At 35.6% G+C, this 19,108-nt stretch overlaps 1 protein-coding gene, 1 long non-coding RNA gene and 1 pseudogene across 3 annotated transcripts; 2 read left to right on the top strand and 1 right to left on the bottom strand.

Moving 5' to 3' along the window:
• The first annotated feature begins 1,438 nt into the window (after window positions 1-1,438).
• Window positions 1,439-17,589, top strand: LOC109541285 (pre-mRNA-processing factor 40 homolog A). Of its 2 annotated transcripts, none has more exons than XM_048666113.1 (15): window positions 1,439-1,591; window positions 3,316-3,375; window positions 3,449-3,676; window positions 4,123-4,259; window positions 6,353-6,456; window positions 6,513-6,605; window positions 6,671-6,891; window positions 6,951-7,115; window positions 14,137-14,316; window positions 14,369-14,494; window positions 14,548-14,710; window positions 15,926-16,155; window positions 16,229-16,423; window positions 16,491-16,736; window positions 17,084-17,589. In XM_048666113.1, exons 2-15 carry the CDS (start codon window positions 3,367-3,369, stop codon window positions 17,183-17,185), a joined length of 2,199 nt encoding a protein of 732 aa, XP_048522070.1. In that variant the 5' UTR covers window positions 1,439-1,591; window positions 3,316-3,366; the 3' UTR covers window positions 17,186-17,589. The 2 variants fall into 2 exon arrangements, with proteins under 2 accessions (XP_048522070.1, XP_019765663.2); XM_019910104.2 differs by lacking the exon at window positions 1,439-1,591 and adding an exon at window positions 2,469-3,123.
• Window positions 1,823-2,407, bottom strand: LOC125504300. Its single transcript, XR_007281418.1, has 2 exons — window positions 2,253-2,407; window positions 1,823-2,117 (listed from the first exon to the last, which is right to left on the bottom strand). It is a non-coding gene; the product is annotated as an uncharacterized LOC125504300 (long non-coding RNA).
• A 1,079-nt stretch (window positions 17,590-18,668) lies between the features above and the next one.
• Window positions 18,669-19,108, top strand: part of LOC125504299 — a 1,807-nt pseudogene continuing 1,367 nt past the window's right edge.

The following is a 19,108-nucleotide window of genomic DNA, read 5'->3' as shown; positions in this document are numbered from 1 at the left end:
ATTTAATTATTTTTTAATAAATCTTCTTTATAATTACAAAATGCTTTGCAGCAGGTTTTAAACTTGAAAATAAAAAGTAACAAAAATGTATTTATTTTGTAGGCTAGCATAGTTGCCAGATGTGCAATAAAGTATAGCGTTTGCTTTTGGTAAGTACCCCAAAAGTTTGAATTGCAAATTCCTCTCATAATCATCATTTTTGAAATGCTGAGGGCATATTCGCACGACAAAAAGCATTCTCCCATAGCTTGGACACGTTCTACAGTAAACTTTCCAACCACCAAATGCAAAATGCTAAGTTGTTTGCCTACAAGATTCCAAACACACCCAAACGGATTCACCCCATAATTCATTGAATGATACAATGAATTAATTGTTTCGTTTGGCTCTACCCGTTTTTACGAATGACACTCTGGCAACACAGCAAGCTAAAACGCTGAAAATCAGAGATTTTGTAAATACTTTTTTAGGGTATTTTTCTTCGCACTAAGCCCAAATCAGGTTACAAACGCGATTTTAAAAGCATTGAGCTATACATTGCAAAGTATATGAGTATATAACTTTCCACTTTTGAACTATTGCGTTTTAAATTCAATGAAAATCTGTCTAGGTTACATGCATTTTAAGTAGGATCAGCTGTTCACTTTACCAAAGTGCTAACCAGTGACGTCATGTGCGCACGAAAATCGAGTTTCCGTCCGATTAATATCCTACCTTGTATGCATTGTATCATGGGAATATACTTAGTATTAGCTTTATTCGCCGTGACGATTCACAACTGGTTCGGAACTGATCGCATGCGCGAAAAAAATTAGTCGTTCTGAACCGAAAGTTCTGTCTACAGTAGGGTCTGGTTCAGAACCCGTTCGTTACGGGTTCTAGGAATTCTAGGATTAAAGGAAAGACCAGCGGTTCTGACAAGCGCAGAACAATCAAATAATTGGGTTCGCATCAGCACTAGCGCTGGTCGGAATTTTAGAGCTCCAACTCAATCAATTTTCAAAAAAAAACACTCAATTTTTCGGGTTTTCCTAAATTTCTCAGAAACTAATCATCGCATTGGGGTATTCCGATTGCTCCATTAGTTTCCAAGTTATAAACAAAAAAGACAACATTTTTTGCAATAAATTGTTAATAGCTAATATATGGACCGGAAATGCGAGTGTAAAACACTATCTATTCATCCGCTCATTATCTTTTATATCGTCGCACAATTGGTTTGCTACTAGTATTTTCACGATAAAGCATTTTTAAATACAACCGGTTCACTGCGATTTTAATGTAGACCCTATCTAATGTCGCCGCAGTGACAATCGATCGATTATTAATCCGGATATCATTATGCGGTTTGCTTTCCGAAGTGTTTGCTAGATATCATAACAAAGGTCTTAGATAGAGGAAAGTAAATTAATGCCTTGGTGGGTCTATATTCAAATTAAAAAATATTTTTCAGTTGGAGACACTTTGTCATAAGAAGTCAGTGGCGACCTTTGTAACCTTCAGTAGTGAAATTTAGTGAGTAAGAAGTGGTCAAAAACCACTCCACAAGAAACACCACTTTGAAAAGTCGTTAGTAGAACGATTATCTATAGTGAGTATATTGTTAGCTTCACACCCATGAGCTAGAGCAACTAGAAAATGACCCAAAAAACTTGTTAGTAAAAGAATATCGACAAGGTCTGCTATTTTAGGTAATAAATTCGAACGCGATTGGGCTATAAACTAGCCAATTCCGATTTTAGTTGCTATAAAAAATACTGTTCTATTTTCTATCCGCATAAATATATAGTCAGTCGGTAATTCTGATACAAAACAGCTTATATGAGATGCGCATATTGTTATAGTTTATTTTTCTAATTATTTAGACGAGTAAATCCTGCAATTTTCAAAATGTAAAAAAAATATGTTGCTGTGGGGAAAATCTGAGTGTATGGCACATTAGAACTTCACATAACATTGCATACTTCCAATTAGTTAATTACTAGTCATACACGGAATGAACTTACATTTACATCAGCTCCAACAGTAAGTAAGTACTCCATAACAGCTCTTTGGCCGTAATCTGCTGCATATAAAATTGAAGGGCGTCCATCTACTTCCTGATTAACGTCTATATGCTACGAAAAAACATTAGTAGCTCATTAAAAGGTTTAACGTTCAAGCATTTTATGCTTCAGATTTGAAGAATCAATCATGAGTCATTTGCTGAAAAACATGTAAACGTAAGGAATGATTTGTTTTATTGAAATTACCTGTTTCTCTACAATTAGCTTCACTTGTTCTAAATCTCCATTCTTGATTGCCCACACGAATTCCCTACTCATGTTTATTGTTTTTATAAATATTTAAGATATTTTACAAATAATTGGAAAAAGCAATTTGCTTCTCTGAAAGTCTGACATCTAATCTGACACTTCTAACTTTTCAATTCTCTTCTTTTAAATTTGAATTCAATACCTCCCATTCAACGATGCCAATTCGGATCTGTCAAAAAGTAAAGGACTGACCACGTTTTCGTGTTGTATAATATTATTGTATTAGGAAATACAGTGATGCTATATTAAATGAAATATTCCAAGTTTTTGCAACTACTTGCAACATTTTTACTACAACGAAATACAAACTAAAAGAAAAGAAGAAAATAAATATATTACACGAATACACATGAAATAAGAGAAATAGTAGCTATAAATTATCAAATAACGATATGGTAATTAAGAACAGCAAATCCATTTTTGCATAAGAAATTCACAAAATCCCGCATGGTGACAAGTACTAATAATAAGTGAGCACGTTAACATAAAAGAGTCTCAAAATTGTGTCCAAAAATCCTCCATACCACAGGCATGGACTGTGACCCGCGGGTGCACTTGTTGGGAAAACTAGTAATGGGGAAGACTCAACTGAGGAACGATCCTATAGAAAAAAAGAAAGAACAAAAAGAAGAAAACAGGTTAGGTTGGTCTGGCGGATTTTGTCATTTTGTGTTGGTGTAGCAGCCGCAATTTAGGGAAGTGGTCGGAAGTCTAAAAAATATCTAAATTATCTTATTTAATTTAGTTATGAGCGAATGAAATATATTGATTTTCGCTATTTTTGTTGACACAAGCAGCGACCAGAATGGTAAGCAAATTACATTTTCATTAAAATTTCGTTTGGTTGTTGAGTTTGTTTGTCGTTATTGCTCAGTTCTATTAACTCTAATCAATCATATTTTGTAAGTACTTTCATATGTATGGCCTCGTGCTTTAGCTTTGTGGCGGAGTATATTTGGAAGCTATAAAATATCGTTCAATTCAATTAATATAATTTTAGGATCAATCGCAAGGTTTTGTTGCTCCTCCAGGCATTGGAACGCCTCCACTGATGCCTCAGGTAAACGTTTTTCTTGCGATATAATGCATATCTCATAGACGCATTGATAAGTATTCTTTCTTTACTTATGTAGGTACCGATTTCTGGTATGTCCGGATTTAGCCCGATTATCCCAGCCCCATTCAGTGTGCCACCTCCAGGATTTGGTGCTCCTGCTATACCTCCTGTCTTACCTTCACTTGGCGGTTCAATCAGTGAGTGGACTGAGCACAAAGCACCTGATGGTCGAACATATTATTACAACATTGTTACAAAGCAAAGTAGTTGGATAAAGCCGGACTGTTTAAAGACACCAGCAGAGGTAAATATTAATTAAAGCACCACGGTTCATTTGCTGCAAGAGAATATGCCGTTTAAGGAAGCAATCACATGCCACTATAAATAGACACCCTCTTCGACTTATTCGTGTATGATTTTAGAAAAAAAAACCATTTGATTCAAAAAGTAAAGAGCTTTCTAAAAAATCTTAAAAAAAAACAGTTGTCTTCCGGGACTCCATTGAAGTTAATTCCACTAAATTAAAGCAGGTCTGTTTGTAAATGGTAAATATTTTTCATATCCTAATATAAAATTTCTATGGTATTGTTGGCCAAAGTTTACTTCACTAATATAATCTTAAATCGAAGAAGTCATTTCCGATTTCTCGTTGTAGCGACTTAAAGTGCACATTTTTTTATTTAAATGATATAAACAAAATTAATTTAATGCAATATCGAGCAGATAGAGTTATAATATTGTTTGTTATAGGTGGAATTGTGTCAGTGTCCCTGGAAAGAATTTACTGCTGAAAATGGAAAAACATACTATCATAATATTAACACAAAAGAATCACGATGGATTATACCACCCGAATTGGAAGAGATCAAAAAAAGGGTTACAGAAGAGTAAGTACAGAAAGTAGTAAAGTTGACCATATTTTCGGAATTTTTTTTCAAGAAACATTTTACAATGGGCCTTTTGCATTAAATTTATTTTTTATTAAAATCATACTAGAATACAAGATTTGTTGCAAATAAATACACTGCAAGAAAAATAAATCCCGAAAAATAATTTGCTATTAAATAGGCTTTCAAATCTGATCAAATTGACGTCATGCGGAAACGCCATGTGATTGGTCAGACGTCACGAGACAGGCCGGCCTTCATGTAGTCCTTGTGTTCATTTAAACGGTATCTTGTCTTTTGTTTTATGATGTTGTTTTGTTCTTATCGAACCATCCACCTTTTTCGACAATAACAGTATCAGATGTACGACTACCAAAGCCGGGTGAAATAAAGGTAATTATACCGTCTGGTCTGGAAGATATCAGATATTTTATTGTATTGCATTTTTTTATAATTAGACCACGTTAAAGCTTGTTTGATTTTCTGGCTTTTGGATTTCAATTTCTAAGCATTCTATTATAGCATAAACTTTGCTAAAACGTGTTCTAAAGGGTATCGGAAGACCATTTTTTACTTTATAAGCTGGCATCCACACTATCAAACTTCGATATCCGGTTAATTGGTTCAATTGACTGATAAAATTCTACTAGCAGTAGGTACTTGTAGAAACTCCAAAATCGTCTCCTAATTCTGCAAAACTTATCAAAGCATTTTTTTTGTAATACTAAATAATGTTTACTTAAAAATTATGTATACTTGTTACCTAATTGAGTAAATTGTTTTATCAGTTCAATTATAAATAGATTTTCTGTCATTACGTCCAGTTATAATTTTGAATTATTTTGTATTTTCATAAAAGTATGTTTCGCTATAGACTTTCGATGTCCTTCATTTACCTCAACGCCAGGCTCAGAATCATCAGACCTAGATAAAGTTGAACGATATTCTTCATTCATAGCATCACTTGAGCTTGACAATCTCGATTCTGACGATACGTATATTTTTTTTTTAATTAAAATAGGGACAAAAAACTATTGTTTTACACCGAACGAATAGCTTATATCGTTCTTAATTCTTTGTGAATAAGCTATATTTCATTTTAATTTCTGATCTAAAAAAGAAACAATTTTTCGCATGGAGTTCGCTCTCGGATTTCGATTGACACGGTCTCGGACGAGCTCCCGGTTCATGACGGTTCTGACGGTGCGCTTAATAAAGTAGCTTAAATGTGTTGAATAAAAATGAAACAGAACATATATGTAGGGTTTTTAACGGATAATCGAATAAAAACAATAAAAACTTTCAAAGTAAACAATAAACAAAACAAAATAAAAAACAATAATAACTATTCATATCACATTCATGACAATATAGTTGTCTTTTTTATTGTCACCTGGTATTATATCATATTTAAATAGATTATTTTATTTAAACATCATCATCATTATCATCATCATCATCGTATAGAAGGCGGTATAGGCCTCCTTCCGTGTGGGTTGTTGTTACGTACTATTTTGGCTAGTCTATCGTCATCCATTCTGTTTACATGCAGATTCCATTCTCTTCTTCTCTTTCTTATCCATCTCACTATGTCGTCAGTTTGGCACTTTTCTCTTATGTCCATGCTTCTCTGTCTGTGGTTCAATGTGTATCCCGTTATTGTTCTTAGGACCTTCATCTCGGTTGTTCTTTGTATCCTCTTTGTTAATGGTGTTTCCGGTCTTATCTCTGCCCCGTATGTCATAATAGGTCGCACGCATGTTTTGTAGATTCTGGACTTGCATCCTGTACTGAGGTATTTATTTTTCCATATTATATGTTTAAGATGTCCCGATATTGTGGCTGCTTTGTTTGTTTGCTTTCTCACCTCTTCCTCTAGGAATCTTGTGCTCGTTATGTTGCATCCCAGGTTTTCGAACGACATGGTTTGGTCGACGATGGTACCTTTTATTACTAGCTTACAGCGCAGAGGGTCCCTAGCTATGGTCATGCATTTGGTCTTTGTATTCCAACATGTTCTCTTAATTTAGAGTGATTAAGATAAAATGTGCTGCAGAAATGTTTTAATGTTATTGATGTAATAAATATTTTAGGTCTAAACCAAAAAGCGTGCCAGTGTCACCCAAAGAAATTACAAGCCCTTTTTCAATATCTGCTTCCATTTCTCCATCAAACTCGCCAAACGTTTCAAATTCCAGTAAGTAAATAACTAATTCATTAAGTAATAAATTGTAAAGATAGTCGTTAATTTAGCTGCCAGTCCAGGTCCAAAGAGTAACGCGATGGAAGCGGCAATGGCAGCAACATTAGCAGCAATTTCCATTCCAACTCCTCCTAACCGACCTGGTAAGTTAAACTGTATTATCAGTTTGGTACAGTATGGCTAGAATGTTAGATTCTTGATTTTGCAGAAGATGATGTGTATACGTCAAATCATTATGATCGAACTGAAACAAAACCGTCGACTCCCGAACCGAAAGTATATAAGGATAAGAAGGAGGCTATGGAAGCATTTAAAGACCTATTAAAAGATAAAAATGTCCCATCCAACGCATCGTGGGATCAGTGCGTAAAAATTATTCAAAATGATCCACGGTATGAGACGTTTAAAAAACTGAATGAGAGGAAGCAGGTACTTGCTTTTTTTATAACTAGTCTTAACCATTTTTGATTCAATACATTTTTTCTCAGGTTTTTAATGCGTATAAAACACAAAAACAGAAAGACGAGAAAGAAGAACAGAGAACCAAGGCCAAGAAGTCAAAAGAACACCTTGAAGAGTTTCTGATGAAGTCGGATAAAATGCTGTCTACCACTAAATATTACAAGTGCGATGAGCTCTTCGGTCATTTGGAGGTAAAATTTCAGATTAATTCAAAGTATGCTTTCAAACCTAGCAATAACAAGTTGTGAACTGTGTTTGATCAATCTGCCAAGCATTTAAAATCTGGTCTAAACCATATGGCGTTTGTTTAGAACTCAGATGCAAAGCTTGATTTAAACACTGTTAGGGGAATGGTCACACGCACTCCCGTTGACAACTTTCATATATCAGAACGGTTGCTTGTCGTAAAGCTGGGTTCTCATGAGTCTGGACTGCGTGGTGCAGGAAAGTCCCCTAATTTTAATATTTTCCGCTTGCCGTGCGGAAGAAGGTGAAAACCTAGGTTATCTCCAGTGAAAAGTTAATGGTCGACAGTACATCCACAGATCAGAGATTGAGTCCACAGATCACAAAGACAAAAGTTTGTTCATAGGTCACTTTCCTTGTTGGCTCGGAGCTCAAGTTGTGGAGGCACGCATTACATGCAAATGCAAACTATGAAAGCTTAGTTGTCATGGGAATGTGATAGACTTGATCTCAAGAACGACTTCTTAAGGAAAGACCCATTCATCGATCAGCAAATTTTCGGTATTTTGGAAAAAAATATCGCTGAGGTAGTCACGCTTGGAGGGGCGCCATCATGCTGATCAAATAGGTGTCTACGTACACCGAGCGGCAAATTGTCCAAATATTCGGTTTAAAAATTTTCTAAAATGTAAAAAAAATTTGTCTGGTGATCCGAAGAAGGTCTAACTTGCCATTTAAATCATCTTGATAAAAATGTAATTCCAAGACACAATAATTTCTAATTGCACAATAAACATTAAATTGTCAGTCAGGTTTCTTGAAAAATTGCTCTCTGAACACATGTAAATTTGATTTGCTCCAACAATGGGATTATGTCAACAAACGGCCCCATTTTTTTGTAAATTGAGCTCCGTCTGTCCCGATGATATTGTTTCCTTGCGACTAAGTCATGAGAAATTGACAGAATGCCACTCTGCTTGAAAAAAACGGTTCATTTAAGATGTTCATCATCATCAATTAGCCATTTGTGTCCACTGCTGAACATAGGCTTCCTCAAGGCGTTTCCACTTCGGTCTATTCTGGGCTTCTTGGATCCAATTTCCGGCAATTATCTTGATGTCATCTGTCCACCGGGTCGGCGGCCTACCTACTATCTTGTCTTGGTCTCCACACCAAAACCTTTTTTGTCCATCTGCCATCGGACATACGGCCAGCCAACCGCCACGTATGTCGTGTTATATATTTTTTTATTTCCAGTGCTTTTTGTGTTATTTGCAACTTGTGAATCGATTTCTTCGCCAGAGTAGCGTTTCTGCTCCGTAGGTTTTTACGAGCAAGACACATTGTTCGTAAACTTTCCTTTTAAGGCAAATCGGGATATTCCTTTTGACACTATGTCGAAGTTTTTCAAATTCAGCACACCCTAAGTGTATTCTCCGTTGAATCTTGCAAGTTTGATTATCTCTACCTAGTCTGATTTAATATCCCAATTATTTATAATCGAAGACTTGTTCTATTTGGTATCCGACACTTTTTAATGTTCCACAAAGAACGAGGTTTGTCATAAGTTTTGTTTTCTGCATGTTCATGTTTAGGCCTACTCTCTTTGAAGCTTCTCTCAATTCATCCAACATCATTAAAATGATCTGCAATCAGTACAATGTCATCTGCGAAACGGAGATGATAGTCTCTCGCCGTCAATGTTTACACCCCTGGTCTCCCAGCTCAGTGTTATAAAAACACATTCGAGAACTGCCGTGAAAAGTTTTGGGGAGATAGAATTCCTCTGCAATCTACAGTAACTTTTCCGTATTATTCGTTTGTGTACCGGTTTTACCTTGGAGGGCAAATATTTATTTTTTGCCATTTGAGATGTTCTTTCTGAGTATCTTCATGCTTTTATTTTCTTCTATAGTTTGTGTAATATAGTAACTATCATCATTGAACTTTCTTAAATAATTTCTCACTTCCTTGGATATATCTTTATTCAAGCTTCTCAGTTGCTCTCGGATTTCTTCTTTCGGCAGTTCTCGTCTGAACCTCATGAGGTGTTTGGTACTTTGTCGAAGCTTGTGATCATTATTGTCTTTTTTCTTACAATATCGATTCTCTGCACGCTTGATTGCATTTAGTATGGTGTTGTTTACAGCTTCGATATCATTTGCGTCAATAAGGGTTTTGTCCAAATTGGCTGATACTGTTCTTAATATCTTTATTCTTATTAATTTACCTTTAAAAAACCTTAATTCTGAATATAATCTGATAAAACTCTCCTTTTTTTTCTTTTCTTTGACACCATTATGATATTCTTATCTTTCCAGAGTCTCAGTCAAAGTTTATTGTTATTGTTTATAAATGAAATAAACGATATTCAAAATTTTTACTTCACACTTTGACTGAGACCCAGGAAAGATAAGAATATCACAAGTACACGCAGTCAGGAAAATAAATCAGAATTTGCCACCATTTTATGTCCTTCCTTGGCAAGACTTAATTCAATTTTGGCTCTGACCAGTCTGTGATCGATGGTAGTATGAAATCTTTGTAGTGTTCCTATCTGGGCTCGTCCATGTACTGGGTGTCCCAAGAGTAATGGCACAAAACAAAATGGTGGATTCCTGGGGTGAAAATATGATGATTTAACACAACTTACCTTAGTCCGAAAGTTGACGGTTGCCGACCTACTGGGCGTCAAAGTTATATTTAAATTTCAGTTTTTCGTTATTCTACTTTGAACGGAGCTGCACATTTTAACGAAATTTGGTATACAGGGGTTTTTGAGCATAATAAATCCAAATCTATCATCAGATTTTGATCAACTTGTAGAAAAAAACCACCTACGGCGATATCTGGGCAAAAAAATTGTGTCATCTTATTGGTCACCCGGTATTCTGACTTCTAAGTTGGTTGGGTCAAATCGCCTATTAATTTTGCACAAAAAAGGTATTCTTAGTCGATGTCCCAACAAGCCTCTGTTTTCGAGATATTTGCGATTACACCGCAAAATGCAGTATTTTCAAAAAGAAGCCACGATAAGTATCTAAGTAAAAAAATATTCACTAAACATCATTCTTTAACAGTAGGATCTTTTTATCATAATCACTAACAATGAAACGTTCATTTTCTACTGCAATTGCTCAAAATGTCCCCCGTTAACTTCAATACATTTTGAAATGAGTTTATTGAGGAATCGTCTAATTTAAAATAACATATTTTTATTTTGAGGTCATTCGGCGGCATTCGTAATTTTATTTATCAACTCATCTCGGGTGCCTACCGTTTGATCGTACACTAATAATTTTAAATAACGCCAAACACAAAAATCTAATGGGTAAAAGTCAGGAATAGGCCAAGCCGAAGAACTTCCACGACCTATCCACCGATTTGTAAAATGTTGGTTTAGGTAATTACTAACGGCTCTAGCAAAATCGTCCTCTAATACCGGCGTAAAATTCTGTACCGGCTTAAAATGGCAAGGATGGAGATTTTCTTGCTGAAAAATCCTATGAATTGAAGACTTGCTTTCGCTAGTTGCAGCTTTCAATCGTCTTGTGCTTGTTTCTGGATTTTCTCCAAGACGAACCAGAACGTCTTCCCCCTAACGGACGGTAGATGTCTCCGAATAACTTGAAATTCGGTTGCCTCCTAATGGGATACAATTCTAATGCCCGGTTTCTCAACATTTGCCCTTATTGGTTTCATAACTATGTAGTGGATAAAGTTATAAGACCGATAAGATTTTATGGGTTTCCGAACGGTGACAGACAAAGTTATATCGAGCTCATAACAATCCGTTGGATAAGTACCTTTTTAATTCGACCGACAGAGGGAACTGCTTGATAGGGTATGTTCCATTTTTGACTGGTAGTACGGAAGGTGCGAAATACCGGTAAAAAAGAAGCGGATAGTAAAGAACTTTAACTTTTGTGCATCGCAAGCTAGATGACGCTACAAAAAACGCATTTTGATCGGTCGGTAAACATATGGTTTGAAGATGTTTAAAAAAACCGCCACAGATTTGTTGTAAAAGCTCTCGGGTTTTTATCTGAATTTAGCATAACTGTTCACTAACGGACAATGAATTCCTTCTCACAGTATATGTTTTAAGGTAGTCCTCAATAAGGTCCAATAATACACTGAAACAGTGTTTCGTTAAACGAAACCTGTCGCGAAATTCAGAATCACCATATTTGTTCATTTGGTCCATTTGGTCTCGTTCAAGATACCGTCTTGGCCCTTCAATATAACTTAGAAGTTCAATAATTTCATCATCAGAAGATGAACTCGAATTATTCATTTTAAATAATTATAAATACATTTTTATACGTTAAACAAAACAAAACTGTTATGCAATGCTGTTATGTAATAAGAATAGGTTATGTTAGGTTAGAATCGCTCTGTTGTAAAAATMAAAACAAACCCTACACGCTTGCGTCAGACGTTATGAAGCCGATATCCATCCATCTTCGAGTAGATATCTATTCGATAACTTATGGAAACAATAAGCTTTAAACAGACGTTGCGAAACACAACAGGCGTGATTTTGGTRGTTTATGAGACTCATAAGCTTATGTAACCGATATGTTGGAGTTCGGAAACCGGGCATAAGTAACGCAGTTTGCCACTGCGTCCACTAAAATTTTGATGRACTAAAAAATTATGCCTTGRCATATTAAGTAATTTAAATCAAAACTTAATTATGTAGTGGCACTAGTGTCACTTTGACAGACACCAAATAAATCCGTGTCGCTGCGTCACACTACTTGACATGCATTGTAAAATGTCCTCACAATTCTGCATTTTGCAGTTTAATCGCCAATATCTGTAATATAAAATGTAACTTTGACGCCCTGTATGTCGGTAACCGTCAACTTTCGGACTAAGGTAAGTTGTGTTAAATCATCATATTTTCACCCCAAGAATCCGTCATTTTGTTTTGTGCCATTACTTTTAGGACACTCTGTATACCTACGGAGTTCCTTCTTCTGGAAAAAGCTGTTCATGAGGTGCACATTTTGTTGGGGAAAAAAATTAATCAACATATCTCCCCTTTCGTTCCGTTCTCCTAGGCGAAAGTTGTGCAATATAGTCTCCGGAATTTTTTGTTTCCTCCCAACGGCGTTAAAGTCACGAATGTCTTCGTAGAACTCCTCAACTAGTGATGGGAACTATCCAATAATTCGATAGTTGTAATTTATATTCGAATTATTCGATGCGATGTTTTATTCAGCGATGGAAACTATCCAATAATTCGATAGTTTGACGTAGTTAATAAGTTAACTTGAAATGTAATTCATTTGAGTTGTTCGATATCAGTGTTTTATTCATTGGTTTTATAATTTACTAAACAAACTACAAAAATGTGTAATCATAAAAACAATTTAAATTTTGACATATTTTTTGGTAAAAGTTTATCGTAAATTGTATTCATTTTTATCATTCGCCATTTTTTTGTCAAAATGGACTTTTGCCAATCAAAGAAAAGGGCTGATTTCGAGTCCAAGATTTCCAAACTCCTTGGAATATGTCAAAGCATGCCCCCGAAATTTCGATTTCTTTCGCTTTTAGAGATCGCGGGTGTTGTCTATTAAACATCCTTACAATGGATTGCATAATTTCACGCTGATGAGATTTATAGGTATAAATAGCATCAGCATGTGTTACTAGAGAATAGACCGAACCTGTCGAAAGGTGACTTTGCCTGTTGGGTGACCTTTTACGTCTTACATATATTCCTAAATAAACTCATAAATTAACCTGCCTAAAATAAATCAACCTATTGACACTCGACTAGAAACAGGTAAATTGTGTCCAGCAGTTCTACACACCACACGATATGCAGGGAATTGGATTTCGATCACTAAAATTCTATTTATATTCGTTATCATGTCATATTGGCATCGTGATAATAAACAGCTTAGGTCAAACAGTACACGATGCATTTCGAATCTGAAAGATTCATTTTAAGTCACTGCATTACTTTTTTATGAACAAAGTTCACTACTACGTTAGTTCATATTAACTAGAAACCTGTATTTTCAAGAGAGAGAAGATAAGTTTGAAATTTGAACTGTCCTACGCTGCACTAGATAGCGCGGACTATTCAATGAATGAATTTATTCGAATGATTTTATTCGATAGTTGCAATCATTCATTTAGTAGTTATTCAATAATCGAAATCATTCGATAGTGCTCATCACTATCCTCAACCTCTTCGCCTTCATAGTCGGTTGTTGGAGCATATACCTAGATGATCTTTAATAGGTATATTTGATTCAGTCGAATTATTACATAAAAAAGCCGAGGGGATATGCTTTTGATGGTTATGATGTCCTTAGCATGTTTTTTTTATGTATTAGGAAACCAGTGCTTCCATCAGATTTATTAGGGTAGCCTGAGTGGTAGAAAACATGTCCAGACTTGACTGTCATCATCGATTCTCCTCTCCTCCGTATTTCGCAGAGGCCAAGAAAGTGCCAATTAATATGTGTTAATTCCTCTTCTATTTCCAAAAGCTTCTCTTCTGATGCCAATGTTCTGGAGTTGTACGTTGCAATTCTTAAAGTTCTTATCTTAATTTTTCATCTCGTGAAAGGTTTGGACGTCAAATTTTTTTCTCCCCCAGAATGATTCAGACAGGCCAACCTACGGTCGGTGCGAGATTCTGGAAAATTTGTCCTTCTCGCCTGTGGTAGTGTCGTCTTTAAATGTAACGCCATTTTGAGGGTATTTTAGCAAATAAAACGCCACGCCAAGCGGGTTGGCGAGTTGTATATTTCTCATACCTGCCACCTGGGAAGGCGTCTGATGGGGGACTAACAACCCCACTGGGGTTTGCCCCCAGAATATGCATACGGGCGTATAAATTATGCCAATCTAAGAAAAACATAATAATTAAAATGTGTGCTATAAATCTCACTCATCAAAAACAAAACTTGTTCAAAATATGATAGCTTCAGCATAATCTTTTGCATCATATAACGTGGATAAAAGTTTCGAGGATATTATAAACATTGATACTTTTAGGTGTGGCAAAGTGTAAGTGATTCCGACAGGAGAGATATTTATGATGATGTGGTCTTTGCATTAGCAAAGAAAGAGAAAGAAGATGCCAAGATTTTAAAAAAGAGGAATATGAAGAAGTTGTCTGAAGTTTTAGAGTGTATGACTAAAATTAACTATGACACAACGTGGACCGAAGCGCAGGTAACAATTATTAATTGAAATAAACTTATTTGTTGTCTTATTTTATTTCTAGACTATGTTACTAAATAATTCTGCATTTAAAAACGACGTGAATCTGCTAGCCATGGATAAAGAGGATGCTCTTATTGTTTTCGAGGAACACATCCGCCTTTCAGAGAAGGAATATTTGGAGGAACGAGTAAGTGTTGGCTTATCAACTTAGAGACAAAGAGAATTTACGGTTTGTTTTAGGAGAGGGAAAAGCGCAGACAGAAGAGACAAAGCCGAAAAAACAGAGATCAATTTTTAGCTTTGCTTGATCATTTGCATGAAGAAGGGAAACTGACGTCCATGTCTTTGTGGGTAGAACTGTATCCTATTATATCAGCAGACATAAGATTCTCGGCAATGTTGGGTATGTTGACTACTTGATTTTTATGAAAAGAGTGGTTAAAATTTCAGCTTTTCCACAAAATCTGCGAAAGTTAACTCTAGCATGCATCAGTGTCCCGAAATGGTGCGAAAAAATCAGGGGTTGATTCTACATTAAATATTATGTGGCAAGTATACAGGGTGATTCAAAGTTGGCGAGATTCCTTTTAATTGGCTATGAAACAGACACTTACAGAGTACGAAAAAAATATTGATTTTTTTTAATTTCTAGAAGATTGACAGTTGAAGATCGAATTTCAACTTTGTCATTAAGTATTGTTTTTAAATGGTCCCATCGTTGATTGATAGCCTATTGGAATACTTAACTGTTCGAAAAGAAAAATTACGATCTTTCCTTCAAATTACGAATATTTTTGATATTAAAAAAGTACTCTTCTACAATTTTTGGATAAAAAGTGACATTTTTTTTCTTACATTCTTACCATGTATGTAATATACACAGGACACTAGAACACATTAAATCTCTAATCTTCCGAGCCCCGGTACAAATTGAGCAGGAGTTAATTAGGCGAATATGAGAAGCGGCTCAAAGTCTGAGCCCAGACTGCTGCCAGGAAGTTAAACGGACAGAACTTCGAACATTTCCTGTGATTTAACAACAATTCTATCTGAGTTGATCGATATTGATCATACATAACCTTTAACAGCACTGACGGCTGAAGTGCACAGAACATCCCTGGGCAAAGTGACAAATTCCTGTTCTGTGGCAAAATTATCCTAACCTCAAAGTATTTCTTTCTTCTTTGTTTCTTTCTTTGCTTTCTGTATACCCGTGTTTACTAAAATTTGTAATAATTAAGAAGCAACATGTATTTACGTAATAATAATTAGGCAGATTTTCTTGAAAAACATTGTTGCCATCCTTCTGATCTAGTTTTTTGCAAATATCTCAGTTTTTAAAACGAATAAATTTTTTACTATTTTTCATGTGCTCCCAAAACACCCCAAGAGGAATGACGCCAATATTGAATCACCCGGTATATAACATGTTTTCCAAAATATCAAAAATAACGGAGCTACGGGGCCTCGAAAGCCTATCTCCATTTATAAATGTTGCTCAGTTATGTGAACTTGAGAAATTAGTTTTTCATGTGTCTCCTGAATTGTTTGCTCATCATTTCGCGACACGGAATTTATTCTGGTTCTTTTTAATGATCATATAATATTTATTACGTAGGTCAGACAGGTTCTACGCCTTTAGATCTTTTCAAATTCTATGTTGAAGATTTGAAATCTCGGTTTCATGATGAGAAGAAAATCATTAAGGAAATATTGAGAGAAAAAGAATTTGATGTGAAAGCTGCCACTAGTTTCGATCAGTTCGCGACTGTTATATGTGAAGATAAACGAAGTGCTTCTTTGGACGCTGGAAATGTCAAACTTACCTACAACTCGTTATTAGAGAAGGTAAGTGGAATATTTCAATGCCATGTTCTAATATTGGTATGATTGACTGATCTAATCGTATGTTAACTTCTAGGCGGAAATGAAGGAAAAGGAAAGATTAAAAGAAGAGACCAAAAGAATGAAGAAATTGGAAAATGCTTTTAAGAACCTTTTGAAAGAGTTAAATGTAGATTTTGAAAAGCCGTGGGAGGAAATAAAAGCGAAAGTTGAAAACGAGAACGAATACAAAGCGTTTGGCAGCGATTCAGATGCACAAAGAGTTTATAAGGTATGGAATTAAAAACATGTAATTAAACTGTAGACTTTTTCAACTTTTGTTGTTGTGATAATTGCAGGATTTCCAACACGAAATGGAAGAGTCATGTTCCCATCACCATTCGCGGTCAAGAAAGTCAAAGAAGAATAAAAAGAATAAGAGCAAGTACCGTAGCGCAAGTTCTAGTGAATCCGAAGATAAAGATAAGCACAAAAAATCCAAGCATAAATCTCAAAGTACCAGTCCAGCCACAGAAAGCGAGCAGGAATACGTTAACAACAAAAAGAAAAAGTCCAAAAAGAAGCACAGGAGGAAAAGCAAATCTGTAAGTTGCTAGTTTTTGCGAATAACAATTAACCCAATCTGATGTATTTTCAACTTTTTAAGTCCGTTAATAAATTTATTAACTAAACGTCTTAAAAATTAACGTTTTTATTGTTTTAACGTTTTGTAGTTTTATCAACGCATGCTTAAACAAAGCGCCTTTTAATTTTTCTTGAAAGCATGGAAACACTGTGATGTTTGAGAAAGTAATGTGTTATTTTTAAATAAAGCGTAAGGAAGACCATGTTGAGTGGTTGAAAACTTTGCAATTTTTTAAAGTACTGCATGTTAGTCAATTCGTAAATAATTAAGGACGTAAAAAAATAATTAATAACTTTTTTTTGTCAGAGTTCTCCTTCCGATAGAAACAGAAGTGGGGAAATAAGCGAAAGTGAGCTAGAAAAACAGCGTGCTCTGCTCTTAGCGGAATTAAAAGACGAGAGTGATTAGCAAACGGTTAAGACAGCATCAGCCGCATAGGGTCTGATCTCAAAAAGATAATGGCTTGCATATGATCCAGATTCTGGGTATAACTTTATATTTTTTTTAATGTTTCGATTGCTGTCCAAATTTCTACGTGCTTCTTCTGGCAGGTTCACGTTTGTTTAGCTCATTATGCCTAGGTACTTTAATATTGTAAATACTACATATTTTTAATTAATATGCCAGTGAACTGTTTGCACAAGTAAAACCTTATTGTATATAAACAGCAAAAAGGCATTTAGTCTTTTCGACACACGTAAACATTAAAATGCTATAAGGTTATGTATGTATTCGCCATGGTGATGCACTTTGTTTGCAGTGTGTCTGGTTTGGAATTCTTAAACTTCGTCAATATATTTTTATATGAACAATTGTTTAATTTTTTCCTCACTTGAGCGTCGCATCATAATGTTGACAAACCAAATCAAAAAGTTTTTACATGTAAAACTTTAGGTGGGTTAGCAATTTTTTGTCTTACTTGCTTACTTTTTAGTAATATCACAAGCAATATAACAACACAATGGCAGTGCCAAAAACAGAAAATAGAGGGGTTTCCTTAAAGGTAAGGGAATAGGGTCTTTGTAATTTTTTTTTTATTTGGTAAAATTGATTAATGACGAACAAATAAGGGTCCTTCTATTTTTTTCCTTGTTTCCTGTCTAGCCATAACAAACTTGTCAGCAATCAAAGTATAAACGCACAGAAAACCCGGCGAAATTACGTGGTTTTGTCTAAGCGTTATGTGTAGTGATGAGCAAAGCAAGACCAAGACTTGCATGGTCTTCGTCTTGGTCTTGTTCTTGCATCCACAGTCTCGGTCTTGGTTTTGCGTTTACATAAGCCGTAAAATGAAACGGAATTAATTTAATAATAAGTATACTAATTAAATAAAAAGATAATAATAATCAATACGAAACAATAAAACCAGATCAGCCTATTTGCTATTTTAATAACTCTAATTATTTTGTAATTCTATTTCAAAATTGTTGACCCGTACTTTTTTATTTTCTATTAAGGTCCATAATAACAATTCAATCCAACAATCTTTATTATTGTACATTTCATCTTTGATTGAAAGACGCTTAGCTTGCTCATATGCAATATGCAAGTGTACATTCTGCTTATCTGTGCTGGTTGCTGTGCTGTAAATAGCGTAGGAACTCTATCCGACGTACGGTTTGACGTCATTTTTAAAGCGAAGATGGTCATTTTCGATTCCTTTTTTTACATTAAAATGTTTGATTAGAAATTTGCCATATTTATTCTTCTAAACGACCCGCACGCTATTTTTTTAAGTTTGAACCAAAAAAAAATTGATGTGCAAAGACCCGATTACGTACAAAAATCCATTCACTAGTCATGTTTACAGATCTGTAACTTTTATTTCTTGTAAGAGCTCCTCCGTAAGACAGGCCGCAAGCAAGGAAACACAAGCTCACTTTTCTGATTCCATATTGTAACGGAAATGGCCTGGGGTTTGATGCAAAAGCGACACATGATCGAAACGCAAATGACCGTCAAGGCGCGCCAAGTCGATGAGCTGGAGAAACAAACCAAACATCTGGAAACGGCCGCACCCGACAAGGACATCAACGAAATCAAGGTGAAAAAGAGCAAAGTGGAGGAGCGTTTCCAGCTCATCAAGCAGCCCTTCATCGGAAGACAGCGACTGCTGGAGAAGAAGAAGGAAGCCCTCCAGTTCCGACGGGATGTCGAGGACGGGCTTCTATGGATAGCCGAAAAAATGCCCCTGGCAACTTCCACGGAATATGGCAACAACCTGTTCCAGGTTAATACGTTGCAGCAGAACAACCAGTCGCAGCAAACTGAAGTGGAGAACCACGAGCCGCGCGTTAACACCGTGTGCAACAACGGGCAGAAGTTGATCGA

This window comes from Dendroctonus ponderosae, unplaced genomic scaffold (assembly GCF_020466585.1).
Source record: "Dendroctonus ponderosae isolate FM_Combo_2020 unplaced genomic scaffold, Dpon_F_20191213v2 Dpon_F_20191213_4, whole genome shotgun sequence".
NCBI classification, from domain to species: Eukaryota; Metazoa; Arthropoda; class Insecta; order Coleoptera; family Curculionidae; genus Dendroctonus; species Dendroctonus ponderosae.
The sequence above is the reverse complement of the archived record's forward strand: the minus strand, read 5'-3'. Positions and strand labels throughout refer to the sequence as shown.